At 43.2% G+C, this 25,242-nt stretch overlaps 1 protein-coding gene across 2 annotated transcripts in view; it reads left to right on the plus strand.

The window, feature by feature from the left end:
• The window catches only part of parp4 (poly (ADP-ribose) polymerase family, member 4), a 265,891-nt gene that overhangs the window by 97,757 nt on the left and 142,892 nt on the right, over nt 1-25,242 (plus strand). For both annotated transcript variants that reach the window (XM_070892180.1, XM_070892181.1), the window contains exons 13-18: nt 63-246; nt 1,973-2,132; nt 4,008-4,132; nt 4,469-4,600; nt 4,837-4,923; nt 17,582-17,746. In XM_070892180.1, coding sequence (XP_070748281.1) covers nt 63-246; nt 1,973-2,132; nt 4,008-4,132; nt 4,469-4,600; nt 4,837-4,923; nt 17,582-17,746 — 853 coding nt within the window. The remainder of the gene's footprint in view (nt 1-62; nt 247-1,972; nt 2,133-4,007; nt 4,133-4,468; nt 4,601-4,836; nt 4,924-17,581; nt 17,747-25,242) is intronic.

A 25,242-nucleotide genomic window follows, 5' to 3' on the forward strand; every position in this document is an offset into this window, starting at 1 on the left:
TGTATGTTCTTGTTTTCGTGTGTTGTGATGATATGTACTAAAAATATACTTTTAAATTGCAGCACAAGCACTAAATACTCAAAGCCCAATGGAACTGATGGGAGCCGTCTCTTGGTGATCTGTGATGTTTCACTGGGTAAATGTAAGAGTTATTACAAGAAGGATTTGACCTTATCTGCTGCTCCAGTGGATTACTCAAGTGTACATGGAATCCGTAAAACTGAAAGCATTTGCTCAGAGTTTGAGGTGTGTCATCTAATATCATATACAGTGAATATGATTTTTTTTGGGGGGGACAGTTTTGTAATTGTTTTCTTCTATGCACTGTTCAGTATTGGCTAAATACTAAGATATGTTTAATGTTAATACTAATGGACGTACTAGCCCTATGTTCAGAGCAACAGGGAGCATATCCACTGAAAGAAAGGATGATTGGATAAATGGCTGCAGAGAAGGGAATAGAGGGTTATGCTGATAGATTTAGATGAGGAAAGATCACCAGAGGAAATACTCAACTTTCTGTAATCTGAAGAGTTTTAAGTGACTTGGAACAAATTTATTTTTGCCAGATGATGAACAGGAACAGGATTTTTTTTTAGCAAAGACCTTTTCAGGAGTGTACTCATTACCCATCAAATCCCTAAAGGGCAGCAGCATGGTCATCAGACCCTTGATATTGATGGATCTTATTTGCACTCTCTCACTTTTTTACAACCATGCAAAAAGAAGAAATGCCATCAGCTGATTTCAACTGACACTCCTAGAGCCCACCCAGAAGCTATCCTGAATTTACATTAGCAGTGGGAGCAAGAGGATCAAACTGGACTAGAAGTAGTTTTTCAAGGCCATAATGTTTGTTTAGCAGTCAATACGCTGTTATTACCGCAGAAAAGCCCAAGTTTTCATCAGTTTCACTGATTATACTGATTGCCGGCTATGGGGAGGGAGGGAGGGTGAGGGGTAGGGGTGGCGGGGGCGGGGGGGGAATGTCGAAGCAGTGAATGACTGACTGACTGCAACTTCAGGATTTCTGTGTTTAGATGCACATGCACTACATTCTTAAGTTGTGGTCAGTTTCAAAGGGCTAATAACAGCGAATGCTGTTAGTTCGCTGTTATTACCCACCGTAAATTTCAGGCCATTAATCTTACGTCTGATATCACGATTTTCATGTATTGCTTAATAATTTAACATTCATAAAGTGCTAACATTTTACTGATACACTCCACCTCAAACAGCAAGCGTGAGGAGAATGGGTTCCTTGGTCACGAAGATTGAGACCATCTATGCAGCTGTCTGCACTGCTTCCTCCCCTTCTCCTCACTCCCAAAGCATCCCCCTGCTCCCCCCCCCCCCGCCCAATTTCTCCAAGCACATCCTATCAATGAGACCCACCTCCTGCTCCCTTGATCCACTTGCCACTCAACTCCTAACCGCTGAATTCACCTTCTTATAATAAAATATAGTGGGGCCCTATGTGTTCTGCCATTCTGGTGCCCTTGCTGGTTTCTGCCATCACTGCCAGTTCCCACAGCTTCTCCTTCCTGCCACTGGTACCTGCAGCCCCCTGGTCCCAGTTCCCACCACTTTCAGACCTCGAATGCACACACCTATCATGTCTTCCCTCTTAGGACTCCAGCCTTCATCATCTAACACACCTGCCACTCTCCCCATGCTGTGATTGGCCCGCTATGAAAGTAGGATCAGATAAATATTGCAGTTCAGGGTTTACGCTAAAAATAAATTGAGGGAATAATAATCAAGCCAAAATATGTAACCTACTTATGAATTTCTTCAGAAAAATAGTTATTTCAAGATGTTTGTCAAATGAACACTTTAAATTGAATTAATAGGAAACGTTTTCATTTAGCTGAGGGATTATTTTGTAGCAAAATGTGCTGATGATTTGATTGATGCTCTTTTTTTCTGTGTCCAAATAATCTATACCAATATTTTTTCTTCGTCCTTCCAGGATGATGAGTTTGTTGTTTATAGCACTTCTCAAGTGAAAATGAAGTATGTTGTTCAGTTCTGCGTTGGTGAAGAACAACTGAAACCATTCCATCCTCTAATTAATGTGGCTCCTGAAGAAACTAGCCCTTCAATATCTACATCTGCAATCATTGATATAGGTCAGAATTACCTCATGTATGCTTTTAGTTTATCAGCTAAAATTAATAAATTGGTGGCACAATTAATTCATCTTGAGTTAGGATCTCAATTGTAAATTTTACAATGTTAGATGTATGCATAACGCATTAGTTTAGTGCCAGTTAATTCTACAGAAAACATGTTGGTATAATACTAGCATTTGTAATCTCAAATGATGCCCTAAAATTTCTTATGGCCATAAAAATGGATATGATAGGCACCTGCTATAAATCTATTTCTAGAGAGGAGAGATAAATATGTTGAGTAAGTAGTTGTTATGAATTTGGGTCTTCTATAGAATCTTGCTCATGTTCTGTGGTGTCCGACACTCCTGGAAGTGGTCTGAGCCATTTTACTTTTATTGAAATGACTCCCACTGGCCCGCATCTATTTCAATGGCAGAGAGACCCAGGAGTGTAGCTCCTTGTGCTCTGGACTGGATCTCTCTATTTTTCCATGTGTATCTCTGATATGATGCAAGAATAGAATGACCCAGCTGTTAAGAGGTGACAAATTGTGTGTGGGTAATTCAGTTTATCATTGCATAGATCTTTTCTTGTGTCTATGCACATACAATCAATTTGCAGCATAATTATTACTCCAAATTCATTGAAACACACCAGTGCACCAGAATTTTCTTTTATATTGGCTTACTTTCTACTTCTGATTTTAAGAAACAACATTGTTTTTCCTTTTTTCTCCTTCTCCTAGTTTCAGATCTCCTTGTGCCACATGCCATTCTCTAGCTGTTTGTTATTTGTTCATGCGATGTGAGCATTGCTGGCAAGGCCAGCATTTATTGCCCATCCCTAATTGTCCTTGAGAAGGTGGTGAGTTGCCTTATCGTACCGCTTCAGTCTGTGGTAAAGGCACTCGCACAGTGCTGTTCAGGAGAGAGTGCCAGGATTTTGACTCAACGACAATGAAAGAATGGTGATATATTTCCAAGACAGGATGGTGTGTGACATAGAGGATAAATGCCAGTGTTGTAGCTGTACTGGAATAGCTTGGCTAGAGGCGCAGCTAGTTCTGGAACACATGTCTTCTGCACGACAGCCAGGATGTTGTCGGGGCCCATTGCTTTTGCTATATCCAGTGTGCTCTGACATTTCTTGATATCACATGGAGTGAATTGAATTTTCTGAAGACTGGCTTCTCTAATGGTGGGGTCCTCAGGAGGACCACTCAGCCATTCTGGCTGAAGGTGGTTGCAAACGCTTCAGCCTTGTCTCTTGCACTCGTGTGCTGGGTTCTGCCATCATTGAGGATGGAGATACTCATGGAGCCTCCTCCTCCCGTTAGTTGTTTAATTGTCCACCACCATTCACGACTGGATGTGGCAGGACTGAGAGCTTTGATCTGATCCATTGGTTGTGGGATCGCTTAGCTCTGTCCATAGCATGTTGTTTCTGCAGTTTAGCATGTATGCAGTCTTGTGCTGTAGCTTCAGGTTGGCACTACATTTTGAAGTATGTCTGGTGCTGCTCCTGGCATGCTCTTCTACACTGCTCATTGGTCCTCTGGCTTGATGGTAATCGTAGCATGAGGGATATGCTGGGCCATGAGTTACAGTCGTGAATGGTGGTGGACAATTCTGCTGCTACTGATGGCCCACAGCGCCTCCAGCTAAGACAATCGATCGGCTTTGCTTTTAGGTTCCCTAGACAGCCTGTTTGAGGTGTATGGGAGGGGCTCACAGCTATTCAAGCAGGCCTACAGCACAGAGTAGGCATCAGACGTGGGACTCAACTGCATATACCCACTGAGTCATCAGGAGCACTCCCTTGATGTTTGTATTAATAAAAACATTAAGTCATGTGTAAAACATTGTAGTAATTCAATTACTTTACTTACAGATGATTTGGAAGCTACTCAGGATCCTTTGAAGAACATTAAGCCTGGTCTTCAGGACAGTGCTGGCAATGTGATTCCTCTGCAGGAAATCCATGTAGAGGCAAAGTTAATGGATCTTGTTGCACAGGTACCAACAGTGAATGATCAGAGTCCTAAGATTGAGCAAGACAGGAAGAGAAATGTTGTTTGTTGGAGCAGCTTCCCTCAAAAAATCAGGGGGCTGGAGATTTTCTCTATGTTCTAGATGTAGTGGCAAGTATGAAAATGGATTTACAATACTATTACAGCGAGAACACAGAAAAAAAAGACACCCACCCACTTCTAATCGCTTATCAGTATTGTATGTTTTTGGGGGAAAGGAATGGAGCTCAGCTGTATGCGGGATTCCTCCTTCAAGTAGTACAGTATTATTGTGCAGAACTGTCTTGAAGTCCATTGGTAAATACATCTTTTTGTATTTTAGGTTATGGTTTTCCAGTCCTACACAAATCCCAATATTTTTCCTATAGAAGCCAAGTATGTATTTCCTTTGGACGATACAGCAGCTGTGTGTGGATTTGAGGCTTTCATTAATGGAAAGCACATTATTGGCCAGGTAATGAAGCTAAACCTGCTTAAAATTGTTTTAAAAATCTAGAATAAGGTTATTTCTAAAGATCGCTCAATAGTTAATCCATTTTATATTGCACTGTATACTACATATCTGTCTTCAACTTTCCGACTAATGCAAAATTACATTTGTTCAAGTGTTCATTCTTGTATTAAAAAAATCTATTTTGATCTATTATAATAACCAGCTTTGATTTAGTATCTGCACTTATGCACCTGTAGGTGAAAGAAAAACAGCAAGCTCATCATGAGTACAGAAAGGCTATCAAACAAGGTCATGGGGCCTACCTAATGGATCAGGCTGCTGCTGTAAGTATTAAGTATCCTTCTTGTTGCTGTACTTCTTACTAATAGTCATAACAGTGAAAATGATTGATTGTCATTTTCAGGATTTTGTCACTTCTGTTGGAGTCTAATCCATAATTTGGTATATACAGGGGCTTGTACCCAACAATAATTTTTAGCTTATCTAGTAATTCTATTTTATCAGTAATAGTACATGAAACACCCATGACAATTAAATACATCATCAGGGAAGGGGGGGCAATGTTCTTCTTTTATTGCAAATTGGAAAATATCAATTTTCTCCATCATTAAGTGTTTCAAAGCCATACACTCACAAGATTTTGTTATTGTGCCATGAATTATGGAGAAAAATGGGCTTTCTCCTATGTTGTATTAAAGGGGAATTCTAGGTCCTCTTTTGAGTTTAAATTCAAATGGGGGTTAAATTTTATGGGGGGGGGAAGGTGGTCAGCGAGCACGATATGTGGTGGGTCAGGTGGGACAGTGTTTTTTTTCACAGCAGGTCAGGACCACACCAGCACGCGCCTTTCCCAAAGTCTGGTCTGTCAGCACTGAGCAGACACAACAGACAGTGGCGGGGAACCCAATGAAGTTGATTACTGCCTTGTTGAAAGATCATTAATTGGCTTTTTTAACTTAACTTTTCACTTTAACTTTGGGGCCGGAATTCAGCCTCCCAAAAAGACCACCTACCGCCAGAAAGTGGTGGCCAGGCGGCAGAGTCGAGTGGCTGCCGACTTCCGGTCCAGTGGCTGCCACGATCGAAATTCACCTCGGGGAATTTTCTGGCAGCCCCCACTTCCACCCCGCTGCTGCTGACCATCCAAAGCGCGTCATTAAAGTGCGCACTGCCGCTCTCCCGCACTCCGTGGCGCCCCCCCCCCCCCCCGCGAAATTTAGGTGAAAATATCCACGATCCGCTGGGCGGTGCCCCTGGCAGCTTTTTCTGTCAATGCACCTTGTACTCTGTGTGTGATCCGCGGCAGTCCTTCAAGGGAAGGGCACACTGCCACGGCCGTCATGTTTTTTTTTTTGCCGGCTGACTTCCCAATCGGTCAGACAATCATGGCCCGGGTTCAGGCAGCCTCGCATACCCTCTTGGCCGAAACCCTCCCTGGTGGCCCAGTGGGCCGAACTGACAGCGGCGGAGACTCCATCTCGCCCACCCTTCCACCCCTCACCAGTACTTACCGCCGCACTTCCGTCCCCACTATGTCCAACTTCCAGTCCGCTCCAAAAAAATTGCTAAAGGGCTGAAAATGGATCAAGAGTCCGTGTCGTCTGATGCGATGGTAAAAACACTTGGAAAACGGTAGGTGCGACAAGTTTCCAGCTGGAGTGAATTTCTACCCCTTCATGTCCACAGGGACCACACTGTTTGGGAACCACGGCTGTCAACCTGAGGCAGGAGTTCAGTGGCCATTGCTCCAGCTGATTCTTGACGGCTTCAAATGTACAATAAAAGCTCCCACCTGACAGATATTCACTTTCTTCAGCCACAAGCTGTTTCTCAGTCCATTTCCAGCACAGATTCTGCAGGCTTTCCACTTTCCACTCTCCATTCACTCTTAGCTCATTGGAAGAACTCTCTCACCATTGACAGAATGCTTCTGTCATCTGTACTTCACCTGCCGTCTATTTCATCAACATGGGTGCCCTTTATATTGTCTCACCTTGATCCTCGGAATCCAATCACAATCAGCCCCAACACCAGCAACACCAAAAACAATCCCAACCTTCTCTGCATTGACCCGATGCTGCACAGGACAAAGAGCATCAATACCTGAGCACATTGCTGCCCGGGAGGCCAAGGACACCCTGGCTGCCACATGATCTGGACGGTTGGCACCACCCAACACCAGCACCATAAAGCATTCCTACAATGTCCAAGCCATTCCTTTCATACGCATCACCATTGCAGGGGTACCATTATGTCTCACCATTCACTGCAACTCACTAAGCCACTTCCAAAGGTGCACACAAATCTGTCCAAGAACAGAATAGTTGAAAATAATTCTAATATTAACAGAAACTTTACATGAACATTGGTTAAAAGACCCAAGTGCCTATCCTTGTGTGTTGTTAGTTGGTATGATTGTACTAGGATGAGTGTGACAGGTGGTAAGTGAGATGGGAAAGTAATAATGTAGATAAAGAGGGATGGGTGGATGTGCAAGGTAAGTTAGTGTGAGTAAGGATGTGCAGGGGTAGAGTAGGGAAGACAGAGTGATGGGGATGTGATGAGAGGCACAGCAGGATGAAGTGAGTGTGGCTTTGTACTAACATTTTGTGATCTAATGAGATAATAAAAAGGTATTCACCACTACACCCTGGTCTTCCTGACAACATTCCTGCTTGTGATCTCCTATGCAATGTGTAACCAGGCTGTGCTGGTGTCCTGGGGATGTCTCTTCCGCCTATGGGACGGGAAGAGGACCTCCCTGCGTGCTGTGACTTCTTCCATATGGAAGAACTTGGGTGCAGCCCTGCACCTCCGTGCAGTGATTGTCAGTGTTTGCAGCACTTCAGTGCTGTAAACACTGACAATGAAATGTCAAATTAAAGTTGGACATGGTCCCTTTAAGTAAACCGGCTGATGACGTGTCATGAAATGACGTCACCAGACCCGCTTTCTCTAATTGGACCGGGAAATGCACTGGGCAGGCTAAACGAGCCCTATCGACGGAAAGCCATTTTCCAGAGCGGGATGGAGACAGCAGCAGGCCTTCTCTTTGAATCACTGCAGTCTTTTTGCTGCTAGTGTTCCCATGATAGTGGTAGGTTGTTGTCATTGGGGCAGGAAATAGCACATAGCTGCAGGTCTTAAAGGCTGCAGCTATTACTTGAAGCGGCTGCTCCCTTTTGCTGGGCAAGAATCAACAATAACAACATGTATTTATATTGCGTCTTTAATGTAGAAAATACATCACAAGGCATTTCACAGAAATGTAATCAGAAAAAAATGGATGGCTAGTCAACGAAGGAGATATTAGGTGAGGTAATCAAAAACTTGATCAAAGAGGTGGATTTTAAGGAGGCGAGAGGGAGAGGTTTAGGGAGGGAATTCTAGATCGTGGGGCCTAAGCGGCTGAAGACACAGCCGCAAATAGTGTGAGGAGAGTGGTGATGTATAAGAAGCCAGACTCAAAAGAGTGGAGAATTGGGAATGGGGCGGCAGGGGGTAATTGCAGGACTGGAGGAGGTTACAGAGATAGGAAAGTGGAGGCCATGAAGGGATTTAAACATGAGAATGAGTATTTTTAATTGGAGGTATTGGGGAGACATATCTGGAGAAAGTGTGACTCACCTCTGTTTTCTGAAGCAACATTGAAAGTGCTTGTGGAAAAATAGCAGCAAAGGAAGGTTGCCCTCGTTGGCATCCCAGGGAATACTTCTCACAGGCTGCTTGGTGATAAATGCTACCAGAGTTAATGCAGTTTCAACCATTCAGAGAACATGGAAGTAAATGAGAAAAAGTTTAATAGCCTCTTGAAACCTGCTAAGATAAGACTAGTCAACATTGCACTGTATCAAGTAGATACATTAACAAAGAGGGATGCAGGGTCACTAATTGGTTGTCACTTGTCTTTGTTTTTCAAGCTTCCAACATCTTAGCATTAGCTTGGATGATGTGGAATCTGTATGGGTGGAGCTGCGGAATACCAAAGGGCAGAAAACGCTAGTGGGAGTTGTCTACAGACCACCAAACAGTGCTAGTGAGGTTGGGGATGGCATCAAACAGGAAATTAGGGATGCGTGCAATAAAGGTACGGCAGTTATCATGGGTGACTTTAATCTACATATAGATTGGTCTAACCAAACTGGTAGCAATACAGTGGAGGAGGATTTCCTGGCGTGCATAAGGGATGGTTTTCTAGACCAATATGTCGAGGAACCAACTAAGAGCAGGCCATCCTAAACTGGGTCTTGTGTAATTAGAGAGGATTAATTGGCAATCTTGTTGTGCGAGGCCCCTTGGGGAAGAGTGAGTATAATATGGTAGAATTCTTCATTAAGATGGAGAGTGACACAGTTAATTCAGAAACTAGGACCCTGAACTTAAAGAAAGATAACTTCGATGGTATGAGACGTCAATTGGCTAGGATACACTGGCAAATGATACTAAAAGGGTTGACGGTGGATAGGCAATGGCAGACATTTAAAGATCACATGGATGAACTTCAACAATTGTACATCCCTGTCTGACGTAAAAATAAAACAGGGAAGGTGGCTCAACCGTGGCTAACAAGGGAAATTAGGGATAGTGTTAAATCCAAGGAAGAGGCATATAAATTGGCCAGAAAAAGCAACAAACCTGAGGACTGGGAGAAATTTAAAATTCAGCAGAGGAGGACAACAGGTTTAGTTAGGAGAGAGAACATAGAGTATGATAGTAAGCTTGCAGGGAACATAAAAACTGACTGCAAAAGCTTCTATAAGTATATGAAGAGAAAACGATTAGTGAAGACAAATGTAGGTCCCTTGCAGTCAGGACCAGGTGAATTTATAATGGGGAACAAAGAAATGGCAGACCAATTGAACAAATACTTCGGTTCTGTCTTCACTGAGGAAGACATAAATAACCTTCCGGAAATATTGGGGACCGAGGGTCTAGCGAGAAAGAGGAACTGAAGGAAATCCTTATTAGGCGGGAAAGTGTGTTAGGGAAATTGATGGGATTGAAGGCCGATAAATCCCCAGGCCTGATAGTCTGCATCCCAGAGTACGTAAGGAAGTGGCCCTAGAAATAGTGGATGCATTTTCCAACATTCTATAGACTCTGGATCAGTTCCTATGGATTGGAGGGTAGCTAATGTAACCCCACTTTTTAAAAAAAGGAGGGAGAGAGAAAACCGGGAATTATAGACCGGTTAGACTGACATCGGTAGTGGGGAAAATGTTGGACTCAATTATTAAAGACGTAATAGCAGCGCATTTGGAAAGCAGTGACAGGATCAGTCTTTGAAGATGTAACTAGTAGAGTGGACAAGGGAGAACCAGTTGATGTGGTGTATTTGGACTTTCAAAAGGTTTTTGACAAGGTCCCACACAAAAGATTAGTGGGCAAAATTAAAGTACATGGTATTGGGGTTAATGTGTTGACATGGATAGAGAACTGGTTGGCAGACAGTAAGCCAAGAGTAGGAATAAACGGGTCCTTTTCAGAATGTCAGGCAGTGACTAGTGGGGTACTGCAAGGTTCAGTGCTGGGACCCCAGCTATTTTTTACAATATATATTAATGATTTGGACGAAGGAATTGAATGTAATATCTCCAAGTTTGCAGATGACACTAAGCTGGGTAACAGTGTGAGTTGTGAGGAGGATGCTAAGAGGCTACAGGATGACTTGGACAGGTTAGGTGAGTGGGCAAATGCATGGCAGATGCAGTATAAAGTAGATAAATGTGAGGTTATTCACTTTGGTGGCAAAAACAGGGAGACAGAATATTATCTGAATGGTGACAGATTAGGAAAAGGGGAGGTGCAACGAGACCTGGGTGGTGTCATGGTACATCAGTCATTAAAGTTGGCATGCAGGTAGAGCAGGCAGTGAAGAAGGCAAATGGCATGTTGGCCTTCATAGCGAGAGGATTTGAGTATAGGAGCAGGGAGGTCTTACTGCAGTTGGTACAATGCTTTGGTGAGGCCACACTTTGAATATTGTGTATAAGTTTTGGTCTACTAATCTGAGGAAGGACATTCTTGCTATTGAGGGAATGCAGCGAAGGTTCACCAGACTGATTCCCGGGATGGCAGGACTGACATATGAAGAAAGACTGGATCAACTAGGCTTATATTCACTGGAATTTAGAAGAATGAGAGGAGATCTCATAGAAACATATCAAATTCTGATGGGATTGGACAGGTTAGATGCAGAAAGGATGTTCCCGTTGTTGGGGAAGTCCAGAACCAGGGGTCACAGTCTAAGAATAAAGGGTAAGCCATTTAGGACCGAGATGAGGACAAACTTCATCACTCAGAGAATTGTGAACCTGTGGAATTCTCTCACAGAAAGTTGTTGAGGCCAGTTCGTTAGATATATTCAAAAGGGAGTCAGATGTGGCTTTTACGGCTAAAGGGATCGAAGGGTATGGAGAGAAAGCAGGAATGGGGTACTAAAGTTGCATGATCAGCCATGATCATATTGAATGGTGGTGCAGGCTCGAAGGGCCAAATGGCCTACTCCTGCACCTATTTTCTATGTTTCTGTGCTTACAAGACAAAGTGGCATATAAAAAGGAGGGGACCAGAACTAGAAAAAAATCCCCTCATTTCAGATCCCACAGTCAGTATGAACATGCTATGTAGTGGGGCCTAAGAGCATAGAGGGAGTGGGCCATGGTGTAGCTGGAGCATTCCTGGAAGGAATCACAGGACTTTGCATTTGTTCTAATATATCTTCCTCAAAATCGAGGAAGACTTGCTTCCACTCTAAAAATGAGATCTTAGGGACTGAACAGTCCAATATGGGAATTACAGTCTCTGTCACAGGTGGGATAGACATCGATGAAGGACAGGGTGGGTGGGACTGGTTTGCCGCACGCTCCTTCTGCTACCTGCGCTTGGTTCCTGCATGCTCTCGGCGATGAGACTCGAAGTGCTCAGCGCCTGCCTGGCTAATATATAATTATAATATATCAACATATTTCAATAACGTTCTTGCCTGTATTCAGTAAACGCCTTTGGCCCACTTGGAGGCTGACTAGAAGCTCACATGTGCACAATAAACAGAGATCCAACTAGATTAATCTCCTCCAAATCCTCCCCTCTGTGTTCATTGGCAACTGGAAAATATAACGTCTGTTGCCAACAAGAAAATTGAAGTTCTACTATCAGTAGCTTGCAATCCTGAAATTTCTGATTGTAATAATATTCACTATTATTGTTTCAATCCTCCTATTTTATTTTATGGTGAATCGTCATACTTTCAGAAGTTTCATAACTTGATATATGGCATAATTGGAGAAAATAAATGACAGAATCTCTTCACAGTGCTACTAAGGGACACAGAACAGTTAAGAGTGTTTGTTCTGTGCTATCAGAACAGCTAATATTGTTCTTAAATCCAGAGAAAAGTAATGTGGATGTGAGTAAATGTGACCTTAGTCTCTTTATTCTAACTCCAGAGTATTGGTACAGCATGGGAGGCCTGCTTATACACAGTGCTCCCAAGGGATACTGGGATCCCTTGGGACTCCAACAGATATGCCCTCTGGTGGTGGTAGAATGCTGGTTACATTGGGTTGTATACATAACATCACTGCCTCCCAAAGTCAATAGTACACTTATTTACAGGGTGAGACGATCAGGGGCTTTTTGCTCCCGAGTCGATCGTCTCGGTACAAATGCAGGTGCAGGTGAGTTGATTGGTTCTTCGCTGGGCTGCTGCGCAGCTGGCCTTGCTGGGCTGCTGGGGATGATGAGTTCAGCTTTGTGGTCAACCGTGATGTCGGTTGCCATTTGTGTGTGTGTCAGAGAGTTGAAGTTGGTGCTGTCCTCTTCAGGTTGCTCGTGGCTGTCTGTGAATCGCAGTTTGGTTTGGTCCAAATGCTTTCTGCAAGTTAGTCCATTTGTGAGTTTGACTTGAAACACCCTACTTTCTTCTTTGGCTATGACAGTGCCAGCAAGCCATTTGGGATTATGTCCATAGTTGAGTACAAATACAGGGTCATTGACTTCAATATCGCGTGACAAATTTGCGCGATCATGATACATGCTTTGTTGATGCCGCCTGCCCTCGACGTGATCATGGAGATCAGGGTGGACGAGAGAAAGCCTTGTTTTGAGCGCCCTTTTCATGAGCAGCTTGGCTGGGGGAATCCCGGTGAGCGAGTGGGGTCTGGTGCGGTAGCTGAGCAGGACTCTGGACAGGCAGGTCTGCAGGGAGCCTTCCGACACGCGTTTCAAGCTTTGCTTGATGGTTTGGACTGCCCATTCTGCCTGGCCGTTGGATGCGGGCTTGAATGGGGCAGATGTGACGTGCTTGATCCCATTGCGGGTCATGAATGGGATCAAGCACGTCACATCTGCCCCATTCGGGTCATGATGAAGCATGGCCCGTTGTCGCTGACAAGGATATCAGGCAGGTCGTGCGTGGCAAACATGGCTCGTAGGTTTTCGATGGTGGCAGTGGACGTGCTTACAGACATTATTGCACACTCAATCCACTTAAAATAAGCATCCACAACAACCAAGAACATTTTGCCTAGAAACAGACCAGCGAAGTCAACGTGGATCCTAGACTACGGTTTGGAGGGCCATGACCACAAATTTAGTGGTGCCTCCCTGGGTGCATTGCTCAGTTGAGACCAAGTGTTGCATTGGCGCACGCAAGACTCCAAATCTGAGACAATGCCGGGCCACCACACATGGGATCTGGAGCTTTCATCATTATTATGCCTGGGTAGGTACTCTGTAGGTCACGTATGAACGTTTCCCTGCCTTTCTTGGGCAAAACAACGCGATTATCCCACAAAAGACAGTCCGCCTGTATGGACATTTCTTCTTTACGCCACTGGAATGGCTTGATCTCTTCATGCATCTCTGCTGGGATGCTGGACCAGCTCCCATGGAGGACATAGTTTTTTTACAAGGGACAGTAAAGGGTCCTGGCTGGTCCAGGTCCTGATCTGGCAGGCCATAATGGGTAACTTTTCATTTTTGAATGCATCTATCACCAAGAGCAAGTCTGCAGGCTGTGCCATTTCCAGCCCGGTGGTGGGCAATGGTAGCCGACTGAGGATGTCAGTGCAGTTCCCTGTGCCTGGCCTGTGGCGAATTACATAGTTATATGCAGACAGCTTGACCGCCCATCTTTGGATGCGAGCAGAGGCATTGGTATTGATACCTTTGCTCTCTGAGAATAGCGATTTGAGCGGCTTATGGTCAGTTTCTAACTCGAACTTAAGCCCAAACAGATACTGCTGCATTTTTTTTTAACCCCGTAAATGCATGCCAGAGTTTCTTTTTCAATCATGCTGTAGGCCTTTTCAGCCTTGGACAAGCTCCTGGACGCATAAGTGACTGGTTGCAATGTTCCCGATTCGTTTGCTTGTTGTAACACACACCCAACCCCGTATGAAGACGCATCGCAAGCTAGCACTAAACGTCTACAAGGATCATACAGGACAAGCAGTTTGTTGGAACATAACAGATTTCGGGCTTTCTCAAAAGCTGTCTGTTTTGATTTCCCCCATACCCAATCATCTCCCTTGCGTAGCAACACGTGTAGAGGTTCTAGCAAGGTGCTTAACCCGGATAGGAAATTACCAAAATAATTGAGTCCTAGGAACGACCGCAGCTCCGTCGCGTTCTGTGGTTTCGGCGCGTTCTTGATGGCCTCCGTCTTGGCGTCGGTGGGTCTGATGCCGTCTGCTGCGATTCTTCTCCCTAAGAACTCTACCTCTGGCACCAGGAAAACACACTTCGAGCGTTTCAACCTGAGTCCCACACGATCTAACCGACTTAGAATCTCTTCCAGGTTCTGCAAGTGTTTGATGGTAACCCAACCTGTGACTAGTATGTCATCCTGGAAAACCGTGGTGCGCAGAATTGACTTTAGCAGACTCTCCATGTTCCTTTGAGAAATAGCTGTGGCCGATCGAATCCCAAACGGGCATTTATTGTAGATGAACAGACCTTTGTGCGTGTTGATGCAGGTGAGGCCTTTCGAAGATTGCGTCACCTCCTGCCAGCGTCACAAATTGGTCGTCTGCCTTGGGTAGCAGGTACTGGTCCTGCAGCGAAAAACGGTTAATCGTTACTTTATAGTCCCCGCAAATTCTGACCGTGCCATCGCCCTTGAGAACCGGAACAATCGTGGCCCACTCGTTGAACTCCACCAATGCGATGATGCCCTCTCGTTGCAGCCTGTCCAGCTCAATCTCCACTTTCTCTCGCATCATATATGGCACCGCCCGTGCCTTGTGGTGGATGGGTCGTGTACCGGGAATCAAGTGGATCTGCACCTTCGCCCCCAAGAAACATCCGATGCCTGGCTCAAACAACGACGGAAACTTGCTCAGAACCTGGGCACATTGAGGTGTCGTCGACGGATGAAAGTGCTCGGATGTTGTCCCAGTTCCAGCGGATTTTTCCTAGCCAGCTTCTGCCGAACAGCGTGGGGCCATCTCCTGGTACTATCCAGTGGTAGTTCGTGCACTGCTCCATCATAGGAGACTTTTACTGCTGTGCTGCCAATTCCAGGGATCAGCTCTTTAGTGTAAGTTCTCAGCTTGGTGTGAATGGGGTTAAGCTTGGGTCTGTGTGCCTTGTTGCACCACAGCCTGTCGGAGGCCTTTTTGCTCATGATGGACTGACTTGCACCCATGTCCAATTCCATGGATACTCGAATTCCATTCAGTTCAACTTTTAACATGATCAGTGGACATTTCGTGGTGAAGGTGTGTACCCCATACACTTCTGCCTCCTCGGTTTGAGTCTCTAGTTCAGTTTGATCCGCAATGGATCGGTCTTCCTCTGCAACGTGGTGGTTTGCAGCTCGTCTGCACATTCGCTGGAAGTGTCCCATTGTTCCACAGCCTTTACACGCATAGTGTTTGAAGCGGCATTGATGGGCTCGATGATCACCTCTGCAGCGGCAACAAGGTGTTAACTGCCTCGCATTAACGCTTGATGGCGGACTCTGAGCCATCTAAGCTCGTGCAGTTGCAGGCATGTACGTTCTGCCATATGCATTCCTGCCTGAAAACGACGATACTTTGTGTACTGTACTTGCCGAAACATCTTTATGCTGCAAAATTTGTTTGGTGTTATCGCTGGTGCACATAAATGCCTGGGCTATCGTTATGGCTTTGCTCAGGTTCGGTGTATCAACAGTCAATAGTTTGCGAAGGATAATCTCATGGCCAATGCCAAGCACAAAAAAGTCTCTTAGCATTTGCTCCAGAAATCCATCAAATTTGCAATGTCCTGCAAGGTGCCTTAGTTCAGCGACATAGCTCACCACTTCCTGGCCTTCAGACCATTGACATGTGTAAAATCGATACCTTGCCATCAGAACGCTCTCCTTCGGATTTAGATGCTCCCGGACCAGCGTATACAGTTCTTCATACGATTTGGTTGTTGGTTTCACCGGAGCAAGAAGATTCTTCATGAGGCCATAGGTTGTTGCCCCGCAGACAGTGAAAAGGATCGCCCTTCGTTTGGCAGCTTTCACACTCCCTTCCAGCTCATTCGCCACGAAGTATTGGTCAAGTCGCTCCACGAAGGCCTCCCAATCGTCCCCTTCTGAGAATTTATCTCGTCACCAGTTGTTAAGTCCAGAATAAAGTGATGTGATTGAGTACTGTGGATGTGAGTAAGTGTGACCTTAGTCTCTTTATTCTAACTCCAGAGTGTTGGTACAGCATGGGAGGCCTGCTTATATACAGTGCTCCCAAGGAATGCTGGGATCCCTTGGGACTCCAACAGATACGCCCTCTGGTGGCGGTAGAATGCTGGTTACATAGGGTTGCATACATAATAGTTCTCCCTTGGAATACTATACATTCTTTTTTTTCCCTTGAACGATACCCAGGGCATTATTTTCTTGATTTATGTGAAAAATATTACATGCTGATAAAATAAATTAGTAGAGCAAAATAGCTATGATTTGGTGGAAAAAGCTGAAAGCTGCAAACTGATGCTAATTTCTTTAAATGTAATGTATCATGTATTACCATCCTGTTACATAAGAACATAAGAAATAGGAACAGGAGTAGGCCATACGGCTCCTCGAGCCTGCTCCGCCATTTAATAAGATCATGGCTGATCTGATCATGGACTCAGCTCCACATGGCTAATCTGATCATGGACTCAGCTCTACTTCCCCGCCCGCTCCCCATAATCCCTTATCATTTAAGAAGCTGTCTATTCCTGTCTTAAATTTATTCAATGTCCCAGTTTCCACAGCTCTCTGAGGCAGCGAATTCCACAGATTTACAACCCTTTGAGAAAAGAAATTTCTTTTCATCTCTGTTTTAAATGGGCGGCCCCTTATCCTAAGATCATGCCCTCTAGTTCTAGTCTCCCCCATCAGTGAAAACATCCTCGCTGCATCCACCTTGTCAAGCCCCCTCATAATCTTATACATTTCGATAAGATTACTTCTCATTCTTCTGAATTCCAATGAGTAGAGGCCCAACCTACTCAACCTTTCCTCATAAATTAACCCCCTCATCCTCGGAATCAACCTAGTGATCCTTCCAAAGTAAGTATATCCTTTCTTAAATATGGAAACCAAAACTACACGCAGTATTCCAGGTGTGGCTTCACCAAAACCTTATATAGCTGTAGCAAGACTTCTCTGCTTTTGTACTCCATCCCCTTTGCAATAAAGGCCAAGATAGCATTGGCCTTCCTGATCACTTGCTGTACCTGCATACTATCCTTTTGCGTTTCATGCACAAGTACCCCCAGGTCCCGCTGTATTGCGGCACTTTGCAATCTTTCTCCATTTAAATAATAACTTGCTCTTTGATTTTTTTCTGCCAAAGTGGCTTTCCAACATTATACTCCATCTGCCAAATTTGTGCCCACTCACTTCGCCTGTCTATGTCCTTTTGCACTTACTCAAATTCCTGATGTACACAGCTGAGGTCAGATTTTTTTGGTATTTCAATCTGATCTGTAAGACTTATTTTGTACTTTATGTTTCAGGATATCTTTACCATCAGTATTGGAAATCTACCACCAAATGCCAATGTTATCATTAAAATCACCTATATCACTGAGCTCTCTGTTGATTGTGAATATATTTCCTTTCTACTGCCTGGAAGTTTGACATCCCAACAGCGGGGCAAAGCATTGCAAGAGGAAACTCAGGTTCAATTTCCAATTATTTATTTTGACTGACTTGTCATATAGAACTAATTGACCATGATTATGTTGTACAGGTTATAACAACGTTAGCTTCTGCTTCTGAATACATTTTAATTCTGTCACTCCAATAAATATATATTATTTGAATCCAAGTGCTGTTCAAAGCACTTGGTGCCTTTTTCTCTGTTGAGACAAAGTTATTATATAATTTCCAATGAAGAGCAGCAGCCTGTTACTGCCAATCTATTTTGTGTTTATTGTAAGTGGGGAAACTGAAGCTTACATTAAAGCCCATGCAATGAAAGCTGAGTAACTTCTATTCAGATAGTGCTCTTGTCTTTTATTTTTGATTTTACGAAGAGCGGTTTCACAGACCTGTTTTTTTATTAAATCCGAATAATTCTTTAGTCTGGTTTTGTTTTGCAGTATATCACTTGCAGTTAGTGTATTTCTGATAGAGTGTAGGAATGGGAATTTGGCTCCCTTAACGCTCTGGTACTCTAGCACCAATTTGCCTCTTTATGTTTTGAATTTAAACAGAAAGAGCCTGTCAAAATTGCCAGGGAAGTTTGTTGCCACAGTTGTTGGACTGGCACAGAAAATGAAATTTACAGAATTAGAAGCATTAATAATTATGGAGTCGCATGATGTAGTCACGAAACGGGGAAATGTGGCTTATGTTTGGAAGGATTTGTAACTTATTGTAACTGTAAATGGTTGTACCATTTTCAAAAGAGATAGAGAAGTAGAAAAGGGGCTGGGTAGCTGTATTAATAAAGGATTCTATCACAGCAATAAAGGGCAAGAATGTTCAAGTCGATGAGTTAAGCCAGAATCCACATGGATAATTGAAAGGAATAGGAAGAGAAATTGGACAATTCTCGTGCATTGCGGGCCACAAATAGTAGAAATTAAATAGAGGGAGCTTTTTAGACAGTTCGTAGAGTTCTGTGAGAACAACATGATAATATTGTGATTTTTTTTAACTATCTCAAGATAAAGATAATGTATGCAGTCAAAGTGAGAAATGCTTTTTAAAATGAACCCAAGAGTGCTTCTTAGGTCAGTATTTTTCTAGCCTAACAAGGAAAGAAGCAATCCTTGATTTAGTTCAGGAAAATGAAGTGGGAAAGGTAACTGATGTGAGAATAGGAGAAAATAGTGGCCACAACATTTTTAGCTCAAATATGAAAATAGAAAAGAAAAATGAAGTGTCAAAGATGGGAGCACAGTGAAATAAGGAAGAATTTGATCCAAATTTCCTGGGCATAATAGTTAGCAAGCAGGATGACAGATCAGCAGGGGGAATCTTCAAATCGATGTATTCCTCCCATGTAAAAAGGGAGTGCTTTAAAGGATAGAGTTCCACAGATATATAGAGATTGACATCAAATTAAAACGTAAAAGTGAAGTTTTAGAATCCATAATTCAAGATCAAATTAGAGATGCATGGGATAATCAAGGATAGCCGGTATGGAATTAAAGGCAATTTGTGTTTGCCAAATGTAATTTTTTGAAGAAATGATTGATTGATAGATAAAGGAAATGTAGTAGTTGTATTGCATATGAATTTTTATTAAGATCTCTCGCAGGAGGCTTATTACAAACATTTAGGCATATGGCATGAGGAAATGGATATAAAGTTGGTTGATCGACGTGTTTTTCTTAACAAAAAGGATTTTGAGATTTAAAGTTTGTGATTTGAAGCAAAGTAAAAACACTGAAGCAAAAATTGGTCAAAATGCTAATGAGATAGGCATTATTTCCCCAATGACTAAAGGTTGTATATAATTCATTAGCCTCTGTCAATAATCAATTTAAATGCCTCATATGCATTGTGGTGTCCTGGGAGTCTCTGTACCCAGGTGCTTAGCAGGAATTATCTGGCATCGGAATACCAGGAGATAAAAATAATATAGACAGAGATGTACATTGGCAGTCAGTTTTTTTCGCGGAAGCCTGCTCGGGCAAGCCTTTGCCAGTCTCAAGTGGTTAAAATGCAGGAGGAAAGTTACATGAATCAAGATGATCCATTGATGTGGGAAAGCATAGTGTGTTCATTATTTTGTATTATTATGCAAAGGCAAGTTGCCCTGATTCGATCAAGTGAGTCCGATCATAACTCTTGCTCTGTATATTCATTTGCTGTCTTTGAATAAAGCAACTTAATGTCTGACCAAGTATTTTCTCAATCCAAAATGGAGAAGTGTACGTAGGGGCAGATATGAAAGACACAACATCCAGTTCAGATTGCAAGGGGGGTCCTATTATTCTAGCCTCAGTTATGCTATTGTATATTAGGTATTGTATCAACTTTAGCTCAATGATAGTGCTCTCGCCTCTGACTCAGGCAGTTGTGGGATCATGCCCCACTTCAGAGACTTGAGCACATAATATAGATTGACACAAGTGCAATACTGAGGAAATGCTGCATTGTCAGAGGTGCTGTCTTTTGGATGAGGTATTAAATTGAGGTCCTATATGCCCCCTCAGAGCAGAGAGTTATTTTGGTGTCCTGGCCAGCATTCATCCCTCAACCAATACTACAAAAAACAGATTATTTGGTCATTTATCTCATTCATGTTTGTTGGATTTTGCTGTGCGTAAATTGATTTCATGTTTCCCAACACTGCAACAGTGATTTTACTTTATTGGCTGTGAAGTCCTGTGGTTGTGAAAAGCTCTATATAAGTTCAAGTTTGTTCGTTCTTATTGGGAAATGTGGGCACATCCCTAAACACAAGATGCTCATCACTTACCAGAATGATCAGCAACCCGGTAGTTCAGAAAATATCTAAGTTAGGACCTGAAGCTATTGCACAATAGTTATTAAGGAACTCTACTATTCTCTCACTCAAATACAAGATGGCCCACTTTGTCCTATGAACGTATACCCATTCTTTGAATATTCTGTAAATGTTTGTGCTTACTGTTACACTGCTATTTCACTTTATGTTGACTGCTAGTCTTCTTTCATACTTCCTCTTAGCTTTATAATCAATCTTTTTGCTCCCCTTCTGTGCCTTTTATAATTCTCAGAGTTTTCTTCTGTAATATCGCACCTTCTCCCACCCCATATTTATCATGCACCATCTTTTAAAAGCTTTTTTTTGTTGTCATTTCTTTATTTATCCATGGAACCAGGCCTTTGATATATTCCCTTAATTCCTAGTCCAGATGTATTTAACCTGTAATGTATCCATTTTATACTTAACTATCTTCCACTGCTGGTCTGTAGTTTAGTATGGATCCTCTTTCAACTCCCACAGCATCCACTTCTCCTGCTTTGTCTCCCATAATCAGATCTAGAACGAAATCCTTCCTTGTTGGACGTGCAACATACTGGTTAAGAAAAGAATCATAGATGAATTCTGAGAACCCTTGCTCATTTTGATTGTAATTGTTGTTGTACTTTAGGATAGTTAAAGTGCTCCATCGTTGCAGCTCTGTTATCATTGCAGAATTCTCTAAATTGCCTACAAAAAATCTTATCCTTTTTCTCTTCCATTATTTGATGGTCTACAGATCCCTGACTATTTATTGACTCGACCCAGAAGACTGATGGTTCAGCATCACCATCAACAAAAAATGTTCTCTCCATGGCTACAGTTTTGTCTTTAATTAATTTTAGCCATCATTCATCCCTTTCATCTAAAAAAAAATTATAGTTGGGAATATTAAGTGCCCAATCTCATCCTGATTGAAGTCAAATTCGTGTAAACATTACAACAACATGTCCATCCATTCTAATTAGTGCCTCTAGTACTCTGACTTCTATTTCTAATACTTTTCACAGTCACATATAAACATTGCAACCGTGACTCATTGATAGTCCTCAGTAATCTTTTCTCTTTTTTTCTTATTTTTTCCTTCACTATCTTTCTCCTTAACTCTTTTTTATTTCCTACCAGCTGCAAGTTACAGTTCTCCCAACCTCCTGTTGTGCTTATTATAAGCTTTTCTTCTTTCCTCTTACTAGTTTAAATCCTCCCCACTACCCTAAAGTGAAGCCCATTCCCTATATCGAGCTTCTCCCATTCCCAGAACTCGTCCCATTGCCTTAAAAGCTGAAATCCTCCCTTCTGCATTATCAAACCATGCATTGTGTCTATTCTCTTCCTCCCTCCTACCAAGTGACTGTCCTCTAGAGGTCCTCCTTTTTCAATCTTGTGCATATTTCCATAAACTCCCTGAATAGGATCTCCACCCTACTCCTTCCTGATGTCATTGGTTCCAGTGTGAACCATTACCTCAGGTTGCTTACTCTCCCTTTCCAGAATCTTCTCCACCCAATCTATTGTGTCCCTTACCCTGGCACCTGAAAGGCAACAGACTATTCAGGACCCCCAATTGCAGATGCAAAAAAGTCTTATATATCTCTCAAATGATTGAATTTCTTCTAACTACCTCTGGCCTTGCGACACAATGACTTCTCTTCATCACATTCTACCCTACGAAAACTAGAAGTGATCCAAAACTCTGCTGCCCATGTCCTAACTCGCATCAAGTCCTGCTCACCCATCACTCGTGTGCTCGCTGACCTACAACGGCTTCTGGTTAAGCAACGCCTCAATTTTAAAATTCTCATCCTTGTTTTCAAGTCCCTCCATGGCCTCGTCCCTCCCAATCTTTGTAATCTCCTCCAGCTCCACAACCCCCCCCCCCGAGATGTCTGATCTCCTCTAATTCTGCTCTCTTGAGCATCTCTGATTATAATTGCTCAGCCATTGGTGGCTGTGCCTTCTGTTTCCTAGGCCTATGCTCTGGAATTCCCTGCCTAAACCTCTCCATCTCTCTGCCTCTCTTTCCTTCTTCAAGACGCTCCTTAAAACCTACTTCTTTGACCTGTTCTAATTTCTCCTTCTGTGGCTCGGTGTCAAATGTTTTGTCTCATAATACTCCTGTGAAATGCCTTGGGACTTTTCACTGCGTTAAAGGCACTATATAAATACGAATTGTTGTTGTTGCTGCTTGTGATTTCACGACCCCCCGCCCCCACCCGACTTGCCATTTCTTGTGCGCACCATAGTATTCAACACCGCAAACAACTTCAAGCTCAAGAAGTTTTTGCACTCTCTCTACCCGAGTCCTTCCCCCACTTCACATTCTTTATTTCACTGCTCCTCTGTCGCTGCAGGGTGACTACCACATGCAATATGTGTGCAGTGAGCTCTTCTTTCTTTTGTATAATGCAGAATGTCTCCAACTGTTTCTTAAGATCAGTAGCTTAGAGCTTGAGTGAGCTATCTGGAGACAGTTACATAAGAACATAAGAATTAGGAACAGGAGTAGGCCATCTAGCCCCTTGAGCCTGCTCCGCCATTCAACAAGATCATGGCTGATCTGGCCGTGGACTCAGCTCCACTTACCCGCCCGCTCCCCGTAACCCTTAATTACCTTATTGGTTAAAAATCTATCTATCTGTGATTTGAATACATTCAATGAGCTAGCCTCAACTGCTTCCTTGGGCAGAGAATTCCACAGATTCACAAGCCTCTGGGAGCAGAAATTCCTTCTCAACTCGGTTTTAAATTGGCTCCCCCGTATTTTGGGGCTGTGCCCCCTAGTTCTAGTCTCCCCGACCAGTGGAAACAACCTCTCTGCCTCTATCTTGTCTATCCCTTTCATTATTTTAAATGTTTCTATAAGATCACCCCTCATCCTTCTGAACTCCAACAAGTAAAGACCCAGTCTACTCAATCTATCATCATAAGGTAACCCTCTCATCTCCGGAATCAGCCTAGTGAATCGTCTCTGTACCCCCTCCAAAGCTAGTATATCCTTCCTTAAGAAAGGTGACCAAAACTGCACGCAGTACTCCAGGTGCGGCCTCACCAATACCCTATATAGTTGCAGCAGGACCTCCCTGCTTTTGTACTCCATCCCTCTCGCAATGAAGGCCAACATTCCATTCGCCTTCCTGATTACCTGCTGCACCTGCAAACTAACTTTTTGGGATTCATGCTCCAAAAGAGTTTCATGCACAAGGACCCCCAGGTCCCTCTGCACCGCAGCATGTTGTAATTTCTCCCCGTTCAAATAATATTCCCTTTGACTGTTTTTTTTTTCCAAGGTGGATGACGTCACATTTTCCAACGTTGTATTCCATCTGCCAAACCTTAGACCATTCGCTTAACCTATCTAAATCTCTTTGCAGCCTCTCTGTGTCCTCTACACAACCCGCTTTCCCACTAATCTTTGTGTCATCTGCAAATTTTGTTACACTACACACTGTCCCCTCTTCCAGGTCATCTATGTATATTGTAAACAGTTGTGGTCCCAGCACCGATCCCTGTGGCACACCACTAACCACTGATTTCCAACCCGAAAAGGACCCATTTATCCCGACTCTCTGCTTTCTGTTAGCTAGCCAATTCTCTATCCATGCTAATACATTTCCTCTGACTCCGCGTACCTTTATCTTCTGCAGTAACCTTTTGTGTGGCACCTTATCAAATGTCTTTTGGAAATCTAAATACACCACATCCATCGGTACACCTCTATCCACCATGCTCGTTATATCCTCAAAGAATTCCAGTAAATTAGTTAAACATGATTTCCCCTTCATGAATCCATGTTGCGTCTGCTTGATTGCACTATTCCTATCTAGATGTCCCGCTATTTCTTCCTTAATGATAGCTTCAAGCATTTTCCCCACTACAGATGTTAAACTAACCGGCCTATAGTTACCTGCCTTTTGTCTGCCCCCTTTTTTAAACTGAGGCGTTACATTAGCTGCTTTCCAATCCGCTGGTACCGCCCCAGAGTCCAGAGAATTTTGGTAGATTATAACGAATGCATCTGCTATAACTTCCGCCATCTCTTTTAATACTCTAGGATGCATTTCATCAGGACCAGGGGACTTGTCTACCTTGAGTCCCATTAGCCTGTCCAGCACTACCCCCCTCGTGATAGTGATTATCTCAAGGTCCTCCCTTCCCACATTCCCGTGACCAGCAATTTGTGGCATAGTTTTTGTGTCTTCCACTGTGAAGACCGAAGCAAAATAATTGTTTAAGGTCTCAGCCATTTCCACATTTCCCATTATTAAATCCCCCTTCTCATCTTCTAAGGGACCAACATTTACTTTAGTAACTCTTTTCCATTTTATATATCGGTAAAAGCTTTTACTATCTTGTTTTTATGTTTTGCGCAAGTTTACTTTCGTAATCTATCTTTCCTTTCTTTATTGCATTCTTTGCTGTCGTTTAAAATTGTCCCAATCTGCTAGTTTCTCACTAACCTTGGCCACCTTATACGCATTGGTTTTTAATTTGATACTCTCCTTTATTTCCTTGGTTATCCACAGCTGGTTATCCCTTCTCTTACCGCCCTTCTTTTTCACTGGAATATATTTTTGTTGAGCACTATGAAAGAGCTCCTTAAAAGTCCTCCACTGTTCCTCAATTGTGCCACCGTTTAGTCTGTGTTTCCAGTCTACTTTAGCCAACTCTGCCCTCATCCCACTGTAGTCCCCTTTGTTTAAGCATAGTGCGCTC

The sequence above is a fragment of the Pristiophorus japonicus genome, chromosome 10, assembly GCF_044704955.1.
Source record: "Pristiophorus japonicus isolate sPriJap1 chromosome 10, sPriJap1.hap1, whole genome shotgun sequence".
NCBI classification, from domain to species: Eukaryota; Metazoa; Chordata; class Chondrichthyes; family Pristiophoridae; genus Pristiophorus; species Pristiophorus japonicus.